General features: G+C 36.6%; 1 protein-coding gene across 7 annotated transcripts; it reads left to right on the forward strand.

Moving 5' to 3' along the window:
- Positions 1-27,002, forward strand: BACH1 (BTB domain and CNC homolog 1). 7 transcript variants are annotated; one of them, XM_034429660.3, is made up of 5 exons: positions 1-302; positions 13,977-14,274; positions 19,650-21,029; positions 22,278-22,484; positions 24,225-27,002. In XM_034429660.3, exons 2-5 carry the CDS (start codon positions 14,035-14,037, stop codon positions 24,684-24,686), a joined length of 2,289 nt encoding a protein of 762 aa, XP_034285551.2. In that variant the 5' UTR covers positions 1-302; positions 13,977-14,034; the 3' UTR covers positions 24,687-27,002. The 7 variants fall into 7 exon arrangements, with proteins under 7 accessions (XP_034285551.2, XP_034285712.2, XP_087751185.1 ...); XM_034429821.2 differs by having other exon boundaries at positions 37-1,233; XM_087895059.1 differs by lacking the exon at positions 1-302 and adding an exon at positions 332-1,068.

A 27,002-nucleotide genomic window follows, 5' to 3' on the forward strand; every position in this document is an offset into this window, starting at 1 on the left:
CAACCACGCCCAGAAGACCAACGGGGGCGGGGGGGCGGGGGAGGACTCAGGGGAGGACGCGGGAAGCAAAAACAGGCACATGCGCGCATGCGGGGCACTTTAACGCCAGGGAAAGGAAGGGAGGAAGGAAGGAAGGAAAGAAAGGAAGGGGGGGGGGAATTGAGAATAGTGATGTCAGCTGGAATCGGCGTCCAATCGGCTCAGAGAGGGTGGAGGAGGCTATGATGTTGTCACCTGACTGTAGTCGGTTGACCGAGAGCGTAGCGAAGGCACGGCGGAGCTGTCCGAGGAGGAGTGTTTAGGTAGGAAACGCTTGCTTTGGAGAGCTCGGGCTGGGCCGGAGTGGGGGACGGACAGACGGACGTGGGGTTTTGGCGCGCGGGCAAAACGGGCTCCCTGGATGGCCGAGGGACGGAAGAGAAGGGGAGGAGAGGACCAGTAGAGCGCAGGCGCGCCTGTTATCGGATCGTTACACTGCCTGTCCGTCTGCTTCTCCCCCCCCCCTTCTCGATTGGCTGGGAAAGGTCGACCCCGCTGCGGCCCGCTGAAGAATGGGAAGATTTAGCGGGAGGCGGACCGGCGGCAGGGAAAGGCGGCTTTGGGCAGAGAAGGGATGGTGGCGTCCGAGGTTTTGTGCGCTTGTGGTCTTTCGGATGTCTGCTGGGGGCAGACTGTAGGACAGCGCGTTAATTTAAAAAAAGAAAAGAAAAAAAAAGCCCTGAGTGCCAGGATTGAGTTACCGCGCGTAAATTAACTTTGTTACTGTGGAGGGTCTGTCTGTGGGGTAGAGCCGGTTTGAGTCCTCTTAACATAACTGCGGTAGGGATTCACAGGGAGCCCTTTCGGCTGTAAAAGCGGATGCGCTGTTTTGTGTGTAGCCTGGGAAAGAAGTAAAACCTGCCACCTTATAACTAGAGGATTGGTGCAGATCGCTGTCTAAACAAGACTTAGGCTTCATTCAACTCATTTCAACTAGCTTTGAGACGAATAGGATCAAAGCAGCTTCGATGGGCATGATCCTAAACACATTAAGTTTCAGTTCCGACAAAAGAATTAGGCTGCTTCCAAGTGAGTGTATTTGCCGTGAACAGAAATTATTTTTTTTTACACAAAGAGGGAGTAATTTAGGTCTTGCAGTTTTCTTTACAAGTTTGAAAAGAAACGAAATATACCATCATACTAAATGAGCACTGTGCAATGGGGCTGGAGCTTGGAGATTTTTCTGAGAAATTGGTATGTAGCAATAACTAATTCAAGAACCTGGGTGCCAATTTGATTATGAAGAAAATAGCAAAATGTATCTGTCGTGGGAGAAAATCTGTTTGGTCCAGCTGAAATGTGATTGTTTAAAATGATCTGATGCTATATGATATGAAGATAATGATCAGTCGATTTATAAGTAAGTGGGGATTCAGATTAATTTATATGATCACTGAGTCACAAAGCTTCAGTATGCTTTGTAAAAAAATTAGCAGATTCATGCAAAATTTGTCAAGATAAATGTAGGAACCACTTCCTTGCATTTCTCCATTTTTCCATATTACATTTAGCAGTTTCAAAAAAGCATTTAATTCTGACAAACCATATTTTGAATGTTCCCTATCTTTTATTATTACTGAAACAATAACTATAAATATCATTTTGCTTAGCTTGGCAATATGTAAGGAATACTTTGTTATTTACAAAAGAATCCTAAGACAACAAGAGTTTTCTTGAATTGCTACTGACAGTTGATAAATGTGAAGAAAGAGATGATTCAAGATTTAATCTTGGATTAGTATGTCAGCTTGGCTTGTATCATGAATGGCTGATATTGGAGAGCCAATAACTTCTAACTTTTAAGAAGTGATCGATCCTACGTAACAGACAAAGATCTGGCCAGCAAAATATATTAAATTGATTTGCTGCCTATTGCACAGTGGGACTACTCTAGATATAATATTCCATTATAGTCAGGTGCCCAATATTCCAATTTTTAATGAGTGTATCTGGAGGTGAGTGCTGGAGACATAGTCTGTTGATATACCACCTGTCTTATTAAACTGTCTCCCATCCCAAACTGGACAGCATAATTTGAAAGCAAAGAATGTTTTTTGAGTAATTCAACATAAAAAATAGCAATTCTTTTGTGAATTACCCAGCATTTTATGGACTTTATGACATTTGTCAGTCTCTTCTATTTATTATTCTATCAACTTATATTGCATATCTCATAATTGCACATTTGGATGATGCATGTAGTATGAAAACCAAACAAAAATACAATGGAATAAAACAATGGCAGCCAAGACCAAACCCAGGTCTAGTCATGAAAGCACAAAATACAAATCATAGGGTACACGTAGTGTTTTATTTTCTTCATTGGCTGCATAGAAATAATCTGTATATGTAGGAACATTTTTGTAATCTTTTATCATTATATCTAGGTTTTGGATTTACTAAGATATGCAAAACTACAGCAAGAGAACTAATTAAGATAGTTTACCCAGAAGGTTGTTGGATTTGAATGGCTTCTTGCTGATTATTGGGGATTTACTTGTCACTTATGTTTACCTCTAAAATGGAGAAGTGCCCCAGGTAATTAACAATAATTCATGAGTGCTTTCTTCTATTTGATCTGACCAAATTTGACTGGTGACTGTAAAGTACATGGCCTGACAGTGAACTAAATTAAAAATAGGGTTCTTCTACAACCATTTTTTGGCATTATATGTGTATTTGACCATTGCTCTCCTTTACTTTTAAAAGTCGGGCGTGGGTGGACTGGTTGAATAAATAGGAATAGTGGTGAGTTCCTCATTGCAACAATTCCTTTCGGCTTCAAAAAAGAGGTAGTAAAATGTTTGATTTTTTTGAACTCCTGACCCCGTTCCTTGCCCCCCAATTTATAGCCAGTCTCCACAAGTCTATATTTGAGAAAATATGCTACAGGGTATGGTAACATCTAAGTTTATGTTGAAATCTGACAGGCAGAATTTAATCCTATTGGCTCTACTAGATATCTCAACAGCCTTCAGGACCATAAACTATATTATTCTAAACTACCTGGTTGAGAGAAAATTTATGACACTAATGAACCAGCCTTATTAGAGGATTAATTTCAAAGCTGATTCCAAAGAATCAGTTTCAGTGCAAAATTGTGTTTCAATGGATTCCACATTTTATGCATAAGATTCAACGTGTGCATTAATAGATGGAAGTAGTTACTTGGAATTTAATAGTCTAATATTATCTGTCCCTATATTTATTTTCTATTAGCTTCCAATTCTGTAATTAAACACAAATCACTTGTTGTAATTCAGAATTAACCAGAATTAAGGGTGAGTGGAGAAATATAAACTGAAACCTAATGATAAGAAAAGGGGATCTGGTCAACATTGTGGAATAGATTTTCAATTTGGACTGAATGAGGTTATTCCTGCAGAAGAAACAGATTCACAAAGTGAATGTCCTATACTTCAGGATTCAGTTTGAACCTGTGCATTTTGGAACCGCAAATATTCTTTTGACAGATAGTCCTCGACTTACGATCACAATTGAGCCCAGGATTTATGTTGCTAAGTACGAAATTTGTTAAGTGACTTTTGCCCCAGTTTACAACTTTTCTTGCCACACTTGTTAAGTGAATCACTGCAATTGTTAAGTTAGTAACATAGTTGTTAAGAGAATCTGGCTTCCCCATTGTCAGAAGTTTGCAAAAGGAGATCACATGACCCAGGGACACTGTAACTCTCATAGATATCAACCAGTTGCCAAGCGATTGAATTCTGATCACATGACCATGGGGATGCTGCAATGGTCATAAGTGTGAAAAATGGTTATAAGTCACTTTTTTAAGTGCCATTGTAACTTCGAATGGTTATTAAAACAAACTGTTGTAAGTCGAGGACTACCTGTACTGCCACTAAAGGAGAGTACATCACTTTATAAAGCAACCTATTTCACTAGTTGACAGATCTTGTCTTTGGAAAATTATTCCTTAACATCTGATCTGAATCTAGCTCCCTATAGTTAAAATTAATTGATTTTGGTCCTCTGCTCTAGGGTCACAGGGAAGAAGTCTGCTTCTTCCTCTGTATGACAGCTTTCTAGATATATGAAGCCTACTTTTATGGCTCTCTCAGTAATTTCTTTTGGAGGCTAAACACCTCTTTTGATAGGTTACCTTTAGTCTCCAATATTTTGGTAGCTATGAAATTACTCTAATTAGTGTAGAGTAAATTTTGGTTCTCAAAACAAGACATGGTATTCCAAATGATGCCTGATAAAATTAGACTGAAATAGGTTAATTAATTCCTATGATCTGAACTCTTTTAGTTAATGCATCCTTAAATAAAGTTTTCCTTTTTAGCATCTGCATCACACAGTAGGTTCATACTTAACTTCTAAACTATTACATTATCCACATCCTTTTCATAAATATGACTGCCAAGCTAGATCTTTCTCCTTTTAGACTCGTCCCTGATATTTTTTTTCTTTCTAAAATGTTACTTTTATTCCTATTAAATGTCACTATTTTAGCCCGCTATTCAAGCTCATTGAGATCTTTTTGAATCTTTGAATCTATTCAAGCTCATCGAGATCTTTTTGAATCTTTTAATCCTAATCTTAGGATTAGAATTAAAACTGTTCCTAGTTTTGTATCATCTGATACCCGTTCAACCCATTTATTCAACCCATGAATAAAAATACTAAGCTGCATAGGCCCTGGAAAGAGCTTTTTTTGCAGGCCACTTTATATTAATGTTGAACCTACATCTTAAATTTTATATATATATATATATATATATATATATATATATATATATATATATATATAGAGAGAGAGAGAGAGAGAGAGAGAGAGAGAGAGAGAGAGAGAGAGAGAGAGAGAGAGAGATGGCTGTGGCCATTCACTCAAATACGATTCCACATAATCATGTAGCTTATATTTACTATTTTATTAATGGGGCACTTTGCTGAGGTCAACATGCAATAATTTGGAAGTCCGTGATTTATGAAGCTTGTAACTTCATAAGATTAGTCTGATATGTGAGCACCAAACCCATGTTGCTTATTAATTGATGCATCCTTATCCAACAGTTCACATATATATTGTTTAATAATCTCGAGGACCTTGCCCACCATTGATGATAAATTGTCAAATTTGTAATTTCTCCAGTTGTCCTCCTTGGGACAATGCTTATTCTTCTCTACTATATTATGGGACCTTACCTGTTTTGTAGGCGTTCTCAAAAATTGCATTTATTCCTTGATCAACTCTGTTTGTCTCCTCTCTTAGGATAGCTGAATTTGTTTAAATTAAATGCTTTTTTCTGTCCTAAATTACTATTCTCTCTTTCCATCAGTGGCCTAGTAACAGCCAGGTAGATCTTAATTTCTTTTTTGAGAGAAGACAAATCTAAAGTAGGAAGTTAAGACATTTGCCTTTTTGCCATTACTCATTATTTACTTTACCCCTTTCTATTCATAATAGACAATAGATGGTGAACCTTTTAGGGACCGAGTGCCCAAACTGCAACTCAAAACCCACTTATCGCAAAGTGCCAACACGGCAATTTAACCTGAATAATAAGGTTTTACTATCAGTGGTAGGAGTCAAATAATTTAACAACCAGTTCTTCCTAATGACTGGGGGTGTGTGGCTGGGGGGGATGTCATGTGACTGGCCGTGGACAACTCTACATCACTCATGTGGGTGGTGCCTGTATGGGACAGGCAGGATTGGGGAGGGAATCCAGGGGTCTCCGGTGGGAGTGGGGTGGGAGGAAAGAAAGAAAGTTCCAACCTGCGTGTGTGTGTGTGTGTGTGTGTGTGTGTGTGTGTGTGTGAGTGAGAGAGAGAGAGAGAGAGAGCACATCGCCACCAGCCCTGATAAAACACTCTGAGATTGGATCAGATCTCTCTCTCACTCACACACACACACACACACACACACACACACACACACACACGTTAGATCAGATCTCTCTAGCTCTCCCTCCCTTTCTCCCTCCCTCCCTCCCTCCCTGCTTTAGGCAGGCTTAGAAAGTCTGCCAGGGCCGGCATGCTGCAGATGCCCCTCGCTCGCCTCTTTGCCTGGCTTCCTTCCTCCGCGGTCTCTTCGGTACTCGCCCACGGTGCCCTCCCCAGTCTAGCTTGACACAGGTGGCAGCGCAGCTCACATTGCCCTTTCCAAGCCCGCTGTTGGTGAAGCTGGGTGCCGGTAAGGGCTGGCTTTTTGCCTAGCTTTGTCCGGTTGTCGGGGGGAAAATGGATGAGGGCCTGGGGGAGGAAGCCTGCATCAAGCTAGACAGGGAAAGCTGGCTGCAAGAGGAAGAAAAGCCGGGTGAGCCGGACCCAGATGCTTCCCGGGTACCCTCATCCCAGAAACAGCAACTTTGCACTCTCCCCTCTCTGCTAGGCCCCCAGCAGCGGGAACAGAGAGGGAGAAGGGGGCATCTGCAGCCGCTAGCATTGAGGGGAGAATGCCACACAGAAACGGCAGCATGCAGGAATGCTGCCCCCTTTTCCCTCTCCGTTCCCCCTGCTGGGCGATCCCATGTGAGGAAGGGGGCTAGCAGAGAAGGGGAGAGTGCGAGGTTGCTGTTTCTGGGATGAGAGGACCCGGGAAAGGTCTGGCTCTGGCTTACCTGGCTTCTCTTCCTCTCACAGCCAGCTTTCCCAGTCTAGCTTGATGCAGACTTCCTCCCCAAGCCCCTGTCCATTTTCCTTCTGACAGCTGAACAAAGCTAGGTAAAAAGCCAGCCCTCACTGGCTTCATTGACAGTGGGCTTGGAAAGAGCAATGTAAATTGCGCTGCCATCTGTGCCAAGCTAGATTGGGGAAGGAGAGAGCACGAGCGAGCCAGTAGTGCTTCCCTCCAGCCTTTGCCCAAAGCCCCGCGCTGCACCAGGAAGCTGAAGTTGGAATTTCTGCCCCCCTCCGACGTGTACCTTGGCAGCAGAACTCTTTCTGCCTCCTTTTCCTGTTTTGTCTGCCGGATCGGATAAACCTAGCTTTGCTGCCCATTGCAGCTAGGAATCTCAAAGCCGAGAATGAACGTTTGTGTTGTAGCCAGCCTGGGTTCTAGATCAGCCCCCTGAAAACTCCATCTCTCAAGGAGCCCACCCGAACTTTTGTGCGCCATTCGCTGAGGCGAAGGGTGGGATGGAGCTAATAGGTTCCAAGCTAAGTGCCTGGAGTAGCCCAGCTGGCTGGCGGGGAGGCACAGCATCCCAACACCAGCAGTTCTGCAGGAAAAGAAACTGCTTTTTTTTTGCCGAGCCGAGATGACGCAGGGTCGCATTGTGGCTCCGCGTCATAGTGGGTTTCAGGAGGACGGGATCCTGTCTCCCCATTGTGAAGCGCACGAGTGAAAAAGCTTAATCAAGTCCAACTTTGTGAGATCTTTTTCTTTCGCGAGAAGTTGGAATTGATTGAAACGTGATGGAGAAATGCGATTGGAGCTGGGCTGGGGCGACTGCACACGTGCCCACAGAGAGGGCCCTGCGTGCCACGTTTGGCATGCGTGCCATAGGTTCGCCATCACGGTAATAGACCTTACAACCTCTTGGTCTTTCTTTATCTTCTGACATATCCAATAAAGACTTTCATTGCTTTGGGCATTTGTTACAAGCCTCAGCTTTATTTTTATTTCTAATCAATTGTTAACTACCTTGATAACTACCTTGTCTTCATTTTATATATTGTTCTCATTTCCTATAGATATTCCTTCTTCTTTTCTATATTTACAACTATAATCCTAAACATAAGGCTGTTTTTTGAAACCAACAAAAAAAAAAACCTCTACCCATTTATGATTGAGGGGTTTTAGCTTATAAATAGATGATGTCTTCCTATGTAATGATTTTAGGCATAGAACTTATGTTCAGGCCTTCAGGGTTTACAATTCTTTAAATTGAATGCCCAATGTGTCCATATTTCATATTTACTGTTTAGCAGGAAATGAGGAAAGGCAACCTTATTTTTCTCCTATTAATTTCTGTGTTGTGTTCTGGGATAGGGGTTTTTATTAAAGTACTCTTTTCTTTCCTGATGAAGTTTCTAATATTCTGCATTTTTCCAATAGGTAAAAACTTTAATATATTTTGAGATAATTTGTAGATATTTTTATGATTGCACATATATCTTTTATTAAAAAGACCTCAAAGTGGTATATATTTTATAAACCATCACATTTATATACATTGTATTACAACAGTTCAGTGTAATAGATGAGGTTAAGGAACTAGTCCAGTGTTATTCGCTGAGTTTTACACTGAAAGTTGAAAGCTGGGTTTCTATGTCAGTCTGATTTCCAGTCACTTAAACAATTGTTACTATCTATATTTGGGAGCCAAGAACAAATTGTATTTTGTCTCTTTTTATATTTCAGAAGCATAACAGTTTTGCCATTTTAATCTCTGCTATTTCCCCTACTTCTTAATTGCGACATCCTATCTTTCTTTTAAGGGAAACATACATTTTTTTCATTTTCTCCTATTTATTTATATTCACAGTAAATCCATAAAGTAGGTTAGGTTGAAAGATTTAGTGAGCATTGTAGCTGAATGTGATTTCCCATGCATTAGTAGGACACTTTTAATTCCTCTGTTGCACCATTTTTCTCCTGAATTGAATACCTCTGATCTCTTAAATATGTAGATAGTAATGTCTAATGAGAAATCAGATATTTTAAATCCATTAGTATAGTCTAGGTTTTGCAATATAGATTGCAGTCATGCAGTCACTGTCTTCCAGTAGCAGAAGGAATTTATTAAAAATATGTTTATAATATTTTATATATAAGGAGAAAAATAAGCAAAATATTTTTGATTCCAAATTACTTGTCATATTAACTGACTGCATTTAAATTGTAAGGTGGCACAGTAGCCAAGTCTGTTTTTCTTTTTAGTAAAATGCTGTTTCATGCCGTGTCAGCATAACATAATGAATCAGCAACTCTTAACTACTGCTAGCACTCAACTGGAACATATCTATTTGTCCATAAAAGGGAAGGTGGTTGGAGGTGGGGTTAGATATTCCACAGTCATTTAAGGCTGATGCTTGTTGTTTATCTGAATTTATAAAATGAGCATTTTTTTCTCATTATAAAATTAATATGCTATGTCTATCTGGGATGATAAGTTGTATCACAAAGAAAATATTTTTAATTTAGACTTTAAAAAGCTGCTGAAATAAGTACTTTTTTCTACTAATTTTGCTACTGTTAAGTAAGATTTCATGACCAATAGTTTCTTGGGTTTTACACAGTTTGGCAATGAGAGAAACCCCCCCACCTCCCTGGCAGCAGTACTAAAAATTCATCAACAGTTAACATCCGTTGACTTTTGGACAAACAGAAGCGTAAAAGGTGAAAAGAATATCAATTGCAGTACTAGTATGATCTGGATATCAAGCTTTTGTAATTAGGTTTATTGAAATGTTAAGTCCTACTTTTCATGAAAGGTAAAAAAACATTGTGGAATATTTATAGAAACCTATGTATTTTTAAATATAATTTGAATAGTTTTTTTTAAACAGAATAGTTTATAAAAGACTATGCTAAGCTTTGTAAAAAAACAAAAAAAAGAGAACTGCTATATAGAGGTTCACAGGGTGAAACTGCTGATAATTGTTTAATCTTGGCAGAATATCTGTTTAAGGATTTATATTCAAAACTATTTCTGACTTTGTATGATAAGACTGCTGTTTATTTCTTTATTATTTATTTGTGCATTTTCTTCTCTGAATAAATCCATGGGGAGGGTCTAGGTCAGCTAACCTTTTTGCCGTCATGTGCCAAAAGTGGGGGAGCATGGGGGGGTCATGCATGTGCATGCCCACACCCATAATTCAATGCGTACATGTGCATGTGACCCCCCTGCGCTTCCCCTGCTTTCGGCACACGATGGCATGGTGGGTCCGGTAGGCCCGTTTTTCATCCTTGCGGTCCCACTGGAAGTTGGGAAACAGGCCATTTCTGGCCTCCGGAGGGCCTCTGGGGGAGGGGTGGGGAAGGCCATTTTCACCCTCCCCAGGCTCCTAGAAAGCCTCTGGAGCCTGGGGAGAGTGAAAAATGGGCCTCCCTCCGGAGGCTGGAAGCAGCCTGTTTCCTGATTTCTGGTGGGCCCAGAAGGCCCAAAAATCAGGTGGCCGGTGCGCACATCCGCTCTGCAGCTGAACTAGAGCAACACTTGTGTGTCCACCGCTATGTCTCCACGTGCCATCTGTGGCACACGTGCCATAGGTTCGCCATCACAGGTCTAGGTGGTTTATGGATACTTTAATTGTGTTTATAATTTCGAATGCTGACACCAAGCAGTCAATCTCTTATTAATTGATTATTTCATTTTAATACTGCATGATTGGGATTTTCTTCTGAACTGAATGATTCATGGTGAATATATGCATAATCTTGCAATGCAACGTGCTTGTTCAAAAAAGTGAGTTAATATTTAAGCTTTCCAGAGGTAGTCAAAATGTACAATACTTATAATCAAATAATAATAATATATCATCCTATCAAATTTATATGGCGGGCCACCTCCCAAAGAAGTGACTCTGGCCAGTAGGCAGCATACAACAATGAAGTAAAACAATAAATATAAAGCAGTCGTTATTAAAAATGTAAAAACAATCAAGATATTAAAAAACTAAAGGCACAGAAGGGAGTAAATATTAACTGCAGTGATGGAATCATCTTCTTGTTACTTATCCCATGGGAGCTCCTGATGATCTATCCAGGTCTTGAGGGAATTTCAGAACATTAACAGGGATGGAGTTAGCCTCTCTTTGGGGAAGAATGTTCCATTAGCCAGTGCCATGAAAGACCTGCCTCCTGGAGCCCACCAAGTGTAAGTCCCTAGCCAATGCAGTCTATAGCATGCCCTCTCTATCAGATCTAATGGGATGAGCAACAATAATTGAGGAAAGAGTCCCTCATATAACCTGGTCCCATGCCATGAAGGGCTTTAAAGATGAAAACCAACACTTTGAACAGGAACCAGAAGCAAACTGGGAGCCAGTGCATCTTACACAGCAGAGGTATGGCATGTGCTGTTTTGGAGGTACACATACCTGTCCTACAGCTGCAATCTGCAATTGTTGAAGCTGCCAGATACTCCTAAAGGACAGACCCATGTAGACCCATGTGCTTTACAATAGTCCTATCTGGAGATGATTATGACATAAGCGATTGTGAATAGAGCATCTCAAACTAAGAACGGGTGCAAGTGGCACACAGAGGAAGCTGTTAAAGGCCGTCCTAACCATAAGTACCACCTGCTCTTTGAGCAAGAGTTGTGAGTTAACCTCCAGAAGTGCCAGATTGTACATTAGTTTCACAAGTCTCATCCTACTCTTGTCAGGGGTCATCCAAAGTTTATCCTGTGTTTGGAATTTTTCTTAACCTCAGTAATGATAACTGCAAGATCTCATATTTTTCTGGATTCTTCTTAGCCTTGTCTTTCATTTTTTATTTCCTGTAACTTAGTAGTAACAGTATAAAAATACAGAATACATCAAATCACTTTAGAATATGTGGTCTAGCAAAGCATTCAAGATTGTTTCTCTTTCGCATCTAAGAGACTTTGAATATTCAGTTTAAAGTAGGATGCGGGGCAGGTTCTATATTTTGCGTTACAGTTATCTTTAATAATAGTGGCAATGAATGATAGGATTTGGATTACAATGTCATATGGAGGAATTTAAGGTCCATCTGAGGATAAGCATGAAAGTTGCAGTGCTCTAAGTTGTGGCTGCATTGCAATTGAACAACATTAAAAACATTGAATTTGTTCTGTTTTATCAGAACAAACCATGAAACGCTTCAGAGATTCTGGGCAGTGAAATTCCGATCTAACTTGTTTTTAATCTTAGTGTTATGGTTATAAATCCATACTACTGATACCAGCTAGTGATATTGCAGAAAAATTGTTGAAAGGTCAGTTAACCAGAAAAGCACTCAGTCGCATCTTAGGCAACACTGATAGAATAGAGAACTCTAGTCTCAGACATGGAACCTAATTAAATTAATGTATATTTTTATACCACTGAATGAGACAGAATCACATATAGTTTACACTATATTATATTCTTGTTCTTCATTTGTTCAAATGTTTAAAAACCAAGCCTGTGTTCGGATAATTGTCACCTCTCAAATAATTTTTCTTTCCATTTCTATAGTATATATAGGATTTCTTTTGATGTTTATAAAGGAATTGCTATGCTGGCTGGGAAAAGAAATCCATGAATGAATAGCATGGATAGTGAAACAGCATGCAACCTGCTCCTACTGGGGGCCAAGTTATTAAAAGCTTGCCAACATGACCAGTGTCCTTTCCATACGTACTGGGCCCAGCTAAACTAACACAAATTGTATTTTCAGACTTTTAAATGCATCCCTAAACTAAGCATCAACAAGCAGCAAATGCATATCCCACATGCCAAATTTCTCATCAAACCAACCATTTCAGTATAAAGTATTTGCAAGTAGCCATACAGTATAATAATCACTAAGTCAAGAGTAAGAGAATAAATTTGTTTTCTTTTGAAGCTTATTTATCCATATATTTAAGGGAGGTCATTCTGTTGCCCTCCCCCCCTTTTTTTTCCTTGACAAACCAGTTTGTAACATTGCATTGTAGTTCCACTTGCCCAATTTGTTCTGCATCAACAACATTTATTTATCTAGGATGATTCAGAAGGAAAAAGTGGTTCAACTTGCCTATAAATTGAAATATGTCTTTATAATTCATGTGATGAAAAGGCAAGTGCAATTTTTTCTTGATGGGAAAAACACTAGTGTTATTCCATAACTATGTTTGAAAGAACAGGAAAGAAAATGATTGGGTATGGCTTTAATATATATTCACTAGAAAATAGAGCAAAATTGCTCTTCATGTATCTGGCATTTAGATAGCTTATTGACAGATTTGTGCCTCATTGATCTTCATTTAGATTTAGAGAGTTCTATCAAGTGGTACATTTCCTGATTAGCTTTTGCAATTCTGTCTGGCAATATCTGTTCATGATGAATAGATGGAAGAAAATACATTAAAGTGGCTTACTGTTGTTTCATTTAAGTTACATTGTACAAATGAGGTTCTGTCTTATAAATTGTTACAATGACAATTGCCTGTTTCTATCAATTCTATCAATAATGCTGCATTTACACTGCACAGACTTATCAATTCCTACAAAGCATTAGCCATTTTGGCTAGAAAATTCTGCTGATGTAAAATCGTATTGAAGTAGAACTAAATATGAAAGACTGTTTCACTTCTCAGTGTATTCTCATCCAATATTACTCAGTTCTGCTAATTCTGGTTACCACTTCAGAATTGTGTATCTGTTCGTATCTAAGTAAGTGTAATCTATAGGATAGCAATAAGTACAAGCACATGTTACCCTTATTGCTACACAACTAAGTTTATGCAGAGGGTGAAAACAGGAACAGCGGATAGTATTAAATTTAAATAATAGGGTTGCAAACAAAGGCTTATGAAAATTGATCAGACTTTGGATATGTTTAAAAAACAAGCCTTTGTTCGGATGGATTTAAAAATATAAAATATGGCCTACAGTTATAACATCGATTTTATTTTTTTAAAAAAATGAATAGATTAACGTTATGAGGAAAGCACACCACATAATTAAATATAAAACGTCGAAGCAGAATAATAAAAAGTGCACTAAAATAAATAAAAGGACACAATCTGATTAGGTACAAACAGGCAGCAAGATTAAAACTGTTCCAATTTAAAAATGTTAACATTAGCAAATTCCTACAATCCAAGGAAAGAAAAAATATTTTTTGTAATAGTGATAATAATAAGAATGAGAGGTTTCTCCAGGCTGTGTGTTCAGAGTGGAAATGGTATGCTTTGACTTGGGTGATATTAAACTTTTGTGAAGTGGCATTCACCATCACTTTGTCACACACTTTGTTGGCTTAAATATATTTAACATTTTGTAAATTTTATTTATTTCAGATGTGAAGAGACTAAGCATGTTTTCCTCTGAGACCTTAATCAACATTTGTTGTACAGAATGCCTTTAAGTGAAAGGAACAGTGTTGTTTTTGCGTATGAATCTTCAGTACACAGTACCAATGTTCTCCTTAGTCTTGATGAACAGAGAAAGGAAGATCTTTTTTGTGATGTTACTATTTTAGTAGAAGACCAGAGATTTCGAGCCCATCGTTCAGTGCTTGCAGCCTGCAGTGTCTATTTTCGTTCAAGAATTGTGGGTCAGTTAGAATCAGATCTTGTAATAATTTTACCTGAAGAGGTAAGTACACTTACTTGTACTTATATAATCTTACTTTGTACTACATTTAAAGTTACTCAGAATAATATGCATATTATTAATAACTCAATCCACAAATTGTGCCTGAACTGTATAGGCAAATACTATTTCCAGCAAAACATTATAAATGTTCCTTTGAAGCTAGACACTATTTCCCATCCAACACAGAATTAAGGAAAAGAATTAATATTGCAGATCGTATTATTCATAAAATGTAAATAGATGCCCCACATACCTAATCTCTCAGCAAACCAACCATTTCAGTATAAAGGCTTTGCAAATAATATAATAATCACTGAAGCAAGACCAAAAGAAGAAATTTGTTTTCTTTTTAAGGTTATTAGTTTGTATATTTAAGAGAGATCATTCTGCTTCCCCCCCCTTTTTTTTCCCCTTGACAAAACCAGTTTGTAACATTGTGTTGCAGTTCCATTTGTACAATTTGTTTTGCACCAAATGCCTGTTTTTTATATTAAATAATATGAAAGTTTCTCAGGCAAGTTCCACCAGAGCTAAGCAAGCACTTGTGTTTTCCAAATCAGGATCAAAATAGGTGGGAGATACAGTTTGTTCTTCCTCAAAGCAATCCATTTCCAATTTTAATTCCTTCCTTACCTTAGCTTTCTTTCACCAACCAGTTTTGTTTTAGTTTTTTCTCTTGTAATTGAATAATTTGTAAACAAAAGAGAGTTTTAGGTGAAAAGGAAAACCACAAGTGTACCTCAGGAATGAAGAGAAACTAAAGGAAAAGAATTAAAACTATTCTTTGCCTTCCAGATAAACTTTTCTAAAGTCTTCTTGCCCTTTGATTTAAATAACACAGGAGTGCACTGAGAAGGAAGTATTTGGAAGAAATACTTTTCAAAATGGAAGGCATTAGCTGTTACTTAATTTCAGAAGAAACATAGTACTATGAAAAATGGAAAACATGGATCTATTTGAGAAAAGCAATTTGGTAGATGAAAAAGGGGAAGTAACAGGAACATTAAAAAGATGCTGAAACTTACTGGGTTTATTTAGGATTGAGTCCAGTGGTATAGAATTTTGAAGTGAAACAGTTCCAGTATTTTGTGGCCTGAAAAGAAACCATAATGGATTACTAGTATTCAGCATATTGCGTGTGTGTGTGTGTTTCTTCCTCTCTCCCACCTCTTACACACACACATTGTATATCCAATTCTTAAAGCATTGTAGATAAATAAAACTGAGTTGCAGTTTTAAAAAATGAGGTATTGTAATAAATGACTAAGTGCTAAAACATCACCAGCAATAAATATTTGTCTTATTAAAAGGCTGTTTGGCAGTAGCCTAAATAAAAAAAAATATTTTCCAAACATAATTTTCAGTTTTCTTTAGTAAGATTTTTTTTCTAATGCATGAGATAAAGATACAGGAATTCTAGCAACTATTTACAATTAAGAAAAAAAATCCATGTGTATATTAGAGCTGAGATTTATTTATTAAATTTCTATGCCGCCAATCTTGCCAAGAAACAACTTTAGGTAGCTTATAATCAAGTAAAAACAAGATAAAATATTAAAATAATATTAGTATTAAAAATTTACTAAAAGTCAGGAAAGATGGGAAAGAAAGGAGGAAGATATACAGGGAGTAGAGACAGACTATTTCAGTACATTATCTCACCTCCATTATGACACTCCCCCATTGGGGTCCCAGGCCAATTGACAGAGCCAAGGTTTCGGAAGGCCAAATGAGTGGGTGTGGATATCACATGGGAAGCGGGGGGCTAAGGTATGATTTGGTTTCCAAAGTCTTCCAGTTAAATATGGAAGGGAAATGTGCATTCAGTTGTTAGGTAACTGTTCAATCTCTTATTTGTTGTATAGTATCAGCACTAGCAGCTTTCATATCAAATAATTGGGTGGTTTTTAGTATTTTTTGGATTGCTGTTTGTCAAACATATAACCAATTCAACACACATTATTTTATTGCGGTGCATTTCCATGCACCTGACATGAAATGTGATAAATAAAGGTACAAAATATTATATAAATCTTCAGAGCACAATTTAGCCTGCTTTTTGATAAGTTATGGCCTTTTTTTGTAACTCATTACTAAACTGCAATTACATACCAGTAGAAGGATGATAAATATGACATTGAATCCTTGAAAAAAGCAATAATTCAAAGGTAAAGTCTTTGCTTTCAGAAGACCCTATATACTATAGCTGTTTAGGTACCAACATTTCTTATTTAAAGGATTGGGGCAACAAGATTACTTTCAATCATGAAAACTTACATTCTTAGCCCAATCTATCTCACAGGTTGTGCTTGGGAAAACTTTGGAGTGCCATGTATGAATCTATTTGTCTGAAATATAGTTATAATTGTGTGGATGTACTGTGCCATATGAGCCACTATTCTCAATCACATAAGGCTTTTATGGATGTTCAATGTTTAGAAAGGTAATGAGTAAACTACTTTCTTTTCTCTCAGTCAAATATTTGGAATGACTTTTTTTTTCTTAATAAAAAAATGAATATGGACTATTGGTGTTAATGCTTGAGTATTTCTGTTTCACTTATAATTTTTCTTTGGAAAGAAAAAGTTGTTTTAATGTGTAATTGTGTAGCCTCTGTGACAGCTCTTAGTAGATTTTAAAGGACTGGATTAAATAGCAAAACCTAATTTTGAATAAATATTTTGTATGGAGTTTTCCTCAGTATGAACTTAAAATAAACTTGATACTTTAGGTCAGGCTTTCTAGACTACATGTAGTCCTCCACTTACAACTGTTCATTTAGTGACCATTCAAAGTCACAACTGCATTGAAAAAGTGACTTACAATTGGTCCTTGCACTTACAACTGTTGCAATCATGTGATCAGAATTTGGGCACTGGGCAACCAGCATGTATTCACAACAGTTGCAGTGTCCTAGGATCATGTGATTGCCATTTGCAACCTTCCCAGCTGGCTTCTGACAAGCAAATTCAATGAGGGAAGCCAGATTTGCTTAACAATGTGATTCACTTAACAATGGTAATTTGCTTAACAAATGTGGCAAAAGAGATAATAAAATCAGGCGTGACTCACTTAACAACTGCCTTGCTTAGCAACAGAAGTTCTGGTCCCAATTATGTTCGTAGGTGGAGGACTACCTGTATTTAAAAGGTGTTCTGTCCCCGTACCACGCACACACCCAACCAGCCATCTGAGGGTTAAATAAACTCTTCAAACACACAACGTCAGTGATAAGGAACTTGGCAGCAACTCCGTGGCTGCCTGCCAAGAGCTTTTACTCCGATAACACAGACAAAAATACACAGTTTGAATAGTCCAGTTTGTAATTAAATCCACGACAAATAGGTGTTGTGTCCGAAGGTGCAAGTGCCTCGCCAGAGATTAGCTTTGTCCGTCACAGAGTCCGAATGGCCACCACACTCCCTTTTATAGCCTGCGGGGTGTGGTCCAGTGACTCAGCTTAATCTCTGGCACGCCTCCTTTTCTGCTGCTCACGCTTGTCTCTCCGACGCTGGCGTGGGTCCAACCACAATGTTTCTTCGTCACTATCTGACGGCTTGGAAACACCTGGCTCCTGGCCAATCTCTTCTCCTTCGGGAGACACCTGAGGCATTGCCAGAGAGGAGGGTCCTGGAGAGGGTGGCCTGGCCGTCTCCTCTCCTTCATGTTCGGAGCCTTCTTCCTCCGATAAGATAGGCTCGGAGGACAGAGCCACAACAAAAGGTTTGGCCCAAAGTTTCCATTTTAATCTTGTTTTGCATATCCATGACTGGTATTTTGGAATTCATATATAATCCAAAATATATAGGCTCCGGTCACAGGTTTATTTTGGGTTTCTATTGTGCAATTTATCTATTTGAAAGACAGTTAATTTGTATTTTGTATTTATAGAATCTTTTCCAAATAAAAGTTTCTCAGCTCTTCTCCATATGTTGTGGAGGAACCTAGTGAGGAAACAAACTTGAAATGTCATTTCAATGTTTATTCTACATTGGCTTTAGAAAGACGTTCGAATATTTTTTTTTTGGCAAACTATTCTAAAGAGCCTTGAAACAAGTGCAGTGATCGTTTTTAGTAGAAGTAGCTTGTTTTATGTGTATGTTTGTTTATTAGAGTTTATTATATAACGTACAAATAGAAACAAAGATAATAAGGGAAGAAAAAAGAAAGGAGAAGGAGGTGCAAGATAGGAGGGGAAAAAAGCAGTGCCTTTCAATTTTTTTCAGTACAGTAAAATACAAAGTACAGTTACAATCTTAAATTTGTACTATATATACTATATACTTTGTACTATAAATATATAGTAAATACCAGCCATTTCTATAACAACAAACTAATCATCAAAACCCAAAATCAAAGTTTCCTTTTTTTTCCTGTTTCCATCATAAGGTCCAGAAGTGATTTCCAAGTAGAAACAAAACTAGGATACATTCTTTTCTTCAATTAACACAATTAATTTTCTAATCTCTTCCACTCTTATCAGTTTTTCCATCCATTCTTCCATGGTAGAAATTTATAAAACCCTCCATTTTTGCATATATACAATTCTCGCTGCACTCAATATGTATATTAACAAAGTTCTACTTTTTTTCAACTTAAAAGAAACACTTCTGGTTTCAATTTTATACATGTTTTAAAAATCTTCTGAATTAAAATATAAATCTATCCAGAATGTTTTTTGCTTTGTCACAAGTCCACCAAAGATCACATTCTTTACAATTAAACTATGTAACAAACATTTGAAATAGCTTTGCATGTCTTTGACAGTTTCTCAGCAATTAGGTATCGCTTCATTTTTATAAAAGTTTTCTTTTAGATTATAATTCAGTGTAAATTACAGTCTAATTGACATATTTTCCTATTGTTTATACATTATATTATAACCAAAAATTTTAGCTATGGAATCATACAATGTTTTTAACATACTCATTTTCCAGGTCAGAGTAGAAGAATCTGTAATTGGAATAATAAAAAAAAAGTATTTGTTTTTTCGTAAGATTTGGTCTCTGATTACTTTCTTGGATTTCTCCATATTAATATTGGCCAGAAATTAGGTCAGTTCTGCAATATGAAAGAGGATTTTTAGCTATACTTAAGCTTATAGAAAACAGACCAAGAAAGACCAAACCTATCCTTATTTCTGGACAAATTAATATTATTGTATTGTATTGTATTGTATTGTATTGTATTGTATTGTATTATATTTATTATATTATATTATATTATATTATATTATATTATATTATATTATATTATATTATATTATATTATATTATATTATATTATTATTTGTTCCATTTTTTAATATGCACAAATACATAATCTTTTATCATTTTCATAATAAATATGCATATGTCTTTTCTTCAACTGAACAGGTTACACTGAAAGGATTTGAACCTTTACTTCAATTCGCTTATACTTCCAAACTTATTTTAGATAAGGACAATGTGGCTGAAGTTTGCAAATGTGCTGAGTTCTTGGGAATACATGACATCGAAGAATCTTGTTTTCAGTTCCTTAAATTCAAGTTTCTGGATCATAAATCAGGACAGCAGGAATACCGAAAACCAAAATGTTGTAAACCAAGTTGTCAGAAACAATACAGTAAAATGGAAAGCGTCGATGCTAGAGATTTAGAAATTGATGAGGAGGATGAAATCATGCAAAATGAATGTGGCAAAAATTCTCAGCTGAAGGCATATAGTACTGAACAAAATTCAGCAGTGTCCCAACTGCAAGACAGTTCTAATCGAATCCATGACCCTGTATCAGAAAAGGATCAGTTTTTTAAAGTAGAGTCCCTCTGCCCCAAATACAGGAAATTTAAAAAAGCTTTGGAGACTGATAAAATCCCTTTTTTAGAAGCCAGTCCTCCTAGTATTAATGAAATTCAGGTAACATCTGGTACTACTATTCATCAGGCTGAATCAAATATTACTGGTGCTATACAAAAAACTCTTGAATGTACAGTTGTGCATTCAGATGCAAAATGTGAAGATACTCAGGTAGCAATGGAAGAAAATGGAAACGAAGATTTCACGAATGAAATGGCCCCTCCAGTTAAGAGTGCTGAATGTTTAGCAGAAAAGACAGATTCTCACTTTGTCCACCATAATTCTTCTGTGGCTACTCATGGATTTTATTCTGCTTCTTTCTTAAACGCATATGATCAATACTGCAATTTAACTTTAAATGGTATGCAGAGCAATGCAGTGGTTGAAAAAAATGCCATTGCTGTGGGAGCCGAAAATTGCAAACCAATAAGTGAAAACACTGTTGAGGACCCAACTCCAAAATCTAATTTGTACGAGCAGGGAAATGTGAACAGTACATCACCTAGCCATCGAAGCAGTGTGGAGAGAGAGATAGCAGAACAGTTAGCAAAAGGATTTTGGAGTGATGTTTACAACACAGACACAGCATATCAAATAAACTTGTCTCCTGCATTGCCAAAAGAAATTTCAGAACAAAGCTGTTCAGAAAAGAAAACTGAATGTCCTTGGTTAGGAATCAGAATCACTGACAGTCCAGAGAATGGCCCTCCAAGAACTTTTACAACATTGAGCTCTGTCACTTGTCCCTTCATCAGTAATCTCAGTACTGAAGGCACTACTGAAGTTAATAGTGGAGACTGTATTCCAGAACAACAACCTGAGCAGTGTCCTTATTCGTGTGTGATAAATTTGGAAGAGGATTCTGAAACGGATACAGAGGGCGACAGTGAATCTTTTTCTGCAAGAGAACAGGAATGTGAGGTGAGGCTGCACAGTCTTTCTTTTTCTTTGTTAAAAATTGTGCTGTTGAAATGTATTCAAACTGAAAAGAAGATATCCCTGAAATTTTGGTAACCAACACAGTGGAAATTGAAAAAACACTATGAAAAAAGAGATTGGAGATTAAAAAAAAAATCCATTCTTATTTAAACTGGGTTTTCACTACATGCTGGTTTTGCGGGGTGTAACATTGCTATGACACAAACTATCCAATGGAATAAAATTTCTGTTTTTCAATATTTTTTGTACGTTATATTGATGTACATATTTGTCAGTTTGAATACATATTTGTCAGTTTGAATATTAAAATATGCATTTGTTGTCTTACCAGAATCTTTCTACATAGCTACATATTCAGCTTTCATATTACCCTTGCATGATTTTTCAATTTTATGTTCTTCATTCAATCATTCTTTTAAGAATATGAATACAGTCTACCCTCCTCATTTGTATACCTTTTATTTATGATTATAAACTGGAGCAACTGGTCTTATGTTTGTGGTGGCTGTGTTCTAAGGACTTTGCAAAGGTATGTATAAATAGAGGCAGGCAGCACCAGCAACAACAACATTTCCAGTTTTGGCTTCCAAGGTCAGGGAACAATTCAATATGATCATTCTAATCAGCAAGACTTAATTATTTATCTGTGGCAGGGAGATGGATTTTGACAAATCAAACGTTTAAGGTAAAAGTTCCCCCGCACATGTGTGCTAGTTATTTACAGCTCTAGGGGCGGTGCTCATCTTCGTTTTTTAAGCCAAAGAGCCAGTGCTATCCAAAGACATCTCTGTGATCATGTGGCTTGCATGACTTGATGCTGAAGGCTCATGGAATGCTGTTACCTTCCCACCAAAGTGGTCCCTATTTTTCTACTTGCATTTTTTACGTGCTTTCGAACTGCTAAGTTGGCAGAAGCTGGGACAAGTAACGGGAGCTCACTCCGTTATGTGGCACTAGGGATTCGAACCACTGAACTGCTGACCTTCTGATCTTCAAGCTCAGCATCTTAGTACATTTTAAAATGTACTAGTGGGTTAATTACCTGTAACAGAATTGGATTTTTTTAAAGAAAAAACTATTATTGTGTTATAGAATGTTTAGTGGTATGACTTTGGAAAAATGTTTTGAGAGATGCCCACTGAGTCTGATTGCAAAAGAATAGGGTTTCAGGGTTTCAGATTTGAATGCTATTAAGTTGTGAAACTTGAATCAAATATCTATATCTTCCAGGTAAAGCTGCCATTTAATCCACAGAAGATCATTTCACTCTCTAGAAATGACTTCCAGTCATTTCTGAAAATGCACAAATTGACTCCAGAAGAGCTAGATTGTATCCATGATATTAGAAGACGAAGTAAAAATAGAATTGCAGCACAGCGTTGTCGTAAACGAAAGCTAGACTGTATACAAAACCTTGAAACAGAAATAGAAAAATTGGTATGTATGGATAGTTTTGTTCAATTAAGATATGTTTGTTATATGTGATGTATGTTCTGACATAGTTCTCTGAATTTGCCAATTTGTTTGTTTCCCTTGCATTTCTATTCACTGTATTTGTACTGTTTTTATATTGGGAACCATCCATAGTGGGCCTGGAATTAGTAGCTGCCAAAGTGAAATGAATAAATAAATTCATTTAAAAATTCAAATAAATCCTTGATTCTGTGTAAATTGACTATATATGTGGTTATCTTTAATTATGGTAATAAACATTTTGATTCTTCCTTCCCCTCTCTCAAGCTATTGGAAAATATTGAATATATTTTGCTTACTTGGCACTAACTGTGTATCTGCACTGATTTCATTTATTGTCGCTGATTGAAATGAAATAGTTTACTTTCCTGCCAGCGTTTTTATTATTTTCACTTGCACAAGATTTTTCAAAAAGTTTCTTGACTTGTAACTCATTTATTGACAAAAATCTGGAAAAAAACTATTGGCCTGAGAGAGCAGTTTCTCTAGATAATATGTCTAACTTTATTTTTCTTTTGTTGAGGTATATAAATCCTCTCTTTTATTAATATTTTGAAGAAATTGCAAGATTTTCTGGGAAAACAATTTGGCCTACATAACTTTTATATTCAGTTATGGACCTGATTCCATGGGGCTGACAGCAAAGTGACAGCTGTTAAATAAAGAGGTGCTGGTGATACTTGCTACATTATATAATCCCCATATCAAAGTTAAAATATTGACTGTTCAAAAAAGGAAAATTGTTAACGTTTCATGTGCTTTTGTTCTTAATAGAAAGCTTCATCACACTTTAGAATAATATACTAAATATCATGTAAACAAGTAATAATGCCTTTGCTCCATATTATGACATTGGCTTTTCAATATAAAAACGTCAGTAAGTAGCTTTTTAGTGATCATATTTCTATCAGAATATAGATATATTTTTATTTGATTGGTTGCTAAGCATATGCTTTCTAGAATTGCTTCAGAAATTTTCATATAAGCCCTGATCCATGTAGTCCAATACTACTGACATGACTGACAGCAACTATCTTGGGTGCTTGTATATTTTTTATACATAACAATGCTCAATGTTGATGACCAATGAACTGTTTGGTTTATACTGCCTCGTATTTACTTAGGGTTCCTTTTCTATGGTTTAATTGTGTTAATACTATATATTCTTATTGTACAGTTAAGTGAGATTAATACTGTGCTTGAAAAGGAATTGGTATGTACAAGAAGTCCTTGATTTGCAACAGTTCATTTGGTGACTCTTCAAAGTTACAACGGCACTGAAAAAAGTGACTTATGACCACTTTTCATACTTACAACCTTTGCAGCCATCCACATGATCATGTGATCAAAATTCAGATGCTTGGCAACTGGTTCATACTTATGACCATTGCTGTTTCTCAAGGTCATGTGATCACTTTTTGCAACCCTTTGACAAGCAAAATCAATGGGGAAGCCAGATTCACTTAACAACTATGGCAGGAAGCGTCGTAAAATGGGGTAAAATTCACCAAAGAAATGTCTCATTTAACAACATAAATTTTTGGCTCAATTGTGGTCGTGAGTTGAGGACTACCTGTACTCCAAGCAATCTTTATTATCAGTGTTTTCAAATCCAAAACAAACTAAAATATAATTCTGCCTTAGTGGAAACTTGCCCACTCAATATTTCAGTACCAAACTCAGAACTTCTTTGTTTTCTTGCAGCAAAATGAAAAAGAGAACTTATTGAAGGAAAAAGATCACATTTTGTTCACACTGGCTGAGACAAAACAGAATCTAACAGGACTTTGCCAGCAAGTATTCAAGGAAGCAGCGCTGAGTCATGAGCAAATCCAGATTCTTGCAAAATACTCGGCCTCTGAATGTCCACTTTCATTTTTGGTTCCTGAGAAGGAACAAGCAGCACCTTCTGATATTTCATCTACAGTGCCATTGTGTGTTGAATTATCTGCTGGTCTTTCTGTTATATCATCTAATGATCAGCATTCTAGCTATCAACATATGAAAGGAGGCTATGATGCGGGATATGATCAAGCACAAGAATTATGTCCAGTTCCTATAAGAATATCAGAGAAAACACTGTGCTTGGAACAGTGTGTGCAGAGTGGTAGTGGTATCACAGATTTTTGTCAACAAATGACTGATAAATGCACTACAGATGAATAATCCTTTTTAAAATTCAGCCTAGCATGATTGAGGCCTGAGTCGTCATGTAAGAAGGTAGAACTGCAGCTGCATTAATTTTGCATTTCATATCCATCAACCTCAATCAAATCTAAACATAATTATGGGCTTTTCTCTAATGTAAAAATTATGCAATATACTTAGTGTAAAAGAAAGAAATCCACACAGTTTTGTTACTCCAGATGTCCAGTGCCATGGAAGGCAGTAATTTGTTTCATCCAATACTTTACATTTATTGATAATTCCAGTCTAGGTGTGTTAAGAATTTGATAATAAAACAAAGCACTTCAAGAATCTAAATCTTTGAGAATGTTAGTTCACTATGCTACAGATGTGCTTACTCTTGACAGCTTGCTGTCCTTCCATGATCTCCAGATAAAAATATTTATAATAGACTATGTTAATTTGTGCTTCCTACTTAAAGTTTGATGTGGTTTTCATAAGGATAAATGAAATGATCACATATTCTGGAAGGATTTTAACTTTTATTATTAATTGTGGGACCAAGTTGGGCATGTTGGGAAAATCCTCTTTTAAATAAATTACTTTTATGGGTAAAGCTAATTGTAGCTGTTCAAATTCAGTATCTTACAGTTCAGTTATAAAAACAAGCCACTTTAAAGCTTCAATAATTTTAACTACTAAAATAAGCAATTAGAACATTTTACTGTAGCCAGTGCTGCATTGTATTAATTACAGAAAGTCTATAAATTCTGTAATACTATAGTGCTCTTAATAATAGAAGCTTTATCTACTGAACCTCAAATACTTTTTCTGGTTTACAAAATTTAAAAGCCAATGGAATTCTTTGTTTCCTACCTCAGAACATTTTTGTAACTGTGTTTGGAACACAATCATCTTTCTGTGACAACTTTTTGCCTAGCATATTTACTATTTGAGTACCCTGCAATCTTCTCTGGTATGATCAGATATTGGTTAAGTTTAGCAATCAATTTAGCCTCTAGAAAAGTAAGTTTGTATTTCTAATATATAGTGTCAATCTACATAGTAAATATTTGGCCAAATACACCATCCAAGCAGTGCTACTAACAACCAGCATGTATTAACAGAAAACTACACTACCTCATAGAGTGATTTCAAGATCATTCAAAGCTGCAGTGATGTTCACAAATACTTGTCACAAACTAGCATTAAGAATTGCAACGCTTACAGACTTTTAACTTCATTGTGGAAGTTTCCTCTAAATATGCATGAATTCTTTTGCATGTATTCATTTCTCTTTTGATCATATAGGGAATGAGTCCTTAAAAGCCTTTAGCTGGCATTATAGGTGTTGTGTGCATTTAATGAAACTCTTGCTCTTGAAGAGTACAAATGTGTTTCTTTTCTGAGAATCACGTTTTGATTCTTTAGGTCCACCTCATTCTTTTCTTTATTTCTTTCTTTTTTTTTGTTTGACAAATCAGTTAACAGTGCCAAATCTGTTGAGTATACAATATAAAAAACTGCTCTGGAGAAATAACTTAAGCCTATTTTGAAACAATTGATATAGTTGTTTCTAAAAAACTATTCGCTGTAAATTCTAAATTATATGTTTATATAACTGGGTTGGCTAATTTTGTGACTGAATTAACACAGTCTGGTGGTTGGGGCTTCTGTCCCTCAAAAATTTATTGATAAGGTATATGAAAGAATGGATCACTGACTAGGAAAGCAATGAAAATAACCTTTATTGCATCTTGATTAAAAACCTCAATGCTTGTGAATGGGACTCCCAGGTTTAATTCCTATTTTTACAGGAATTGTCAAATCTAAGTTCTACTATCTAATTTTGGGGTGGGAGAATCTGAGGTAGCTTAACACCTAAATAGCTATCTCTAGGAGATTGTGTAAAGTTTTTGCTTTGCATGCATACATTGAAAAACTGAATCATCAACTTGAAATATATCAGTTACAATATACAGTATAAGAAACTCAGGTAAAATTTGAGAATTCAGTTCTGACTTTGAACAATATTTGCATCAAGGCATGCTAAAATAGTTTTAAATATTTTGGGCAGAATGTTAGAAATTCAAACGTAAAAGCATAAAGATTGTATAAAAACAACCCTTAATTCCAGTTGATTTTTTTTAACTTTTCATAGTCCAGTGTTTTTAATGCAATAAAACTATCCTTTCTGATATCTTCATTTTTATATAAATTTGGCATTGTAAAATTGATGCATACCAACTGATTCATACTATTAAAGCAGAACTCTGGAAATGACATTATTTATACATTTATATAATATATTAAAGAAACAAATATTGACTTTGAATAAAACTCTTTAAAAGGTTA

This window comes from Pantherophis guttatus, chromosome 5 (genome assembly GCF_059756535.1).
Source record: "Pantherophis guttatus breed Tessera chromosome 5, ASM5975653v1, whole genome shotgun sequence".
NCBI classification, from domain to species: domain Eukaryota; kingdom Metazoa; phylum Chordata; class Lepidosauria; order Squamata; family Colubridae; genus Pantherophis; species Pantherophis guttatus.

Bases quoted from the DNA above. Each gene is read 5' to 3' on its own strand.
- BACH1 (XM_034429660.3), top strand. From the start codon at position 14,035: ATGCCTTTAAGTGAAAGGAACAGTGTTGTTTTTGCGTATGAATCTTCA. The intron at 14,275-19,649 runs GTAAGTACACTT...TCAACTGAACAG, and splicing joins TAATAATTTTACCTGAAGAG to GTTACACTGAAAGGATTTGA. The intron at 22,485-24,224 runs GTATGTATGGAT...GTTTTCTTGCAG, and splicing joins AAACAGAAATAGAAAAATTG to CAAAATGAAAAAGAGAACTT.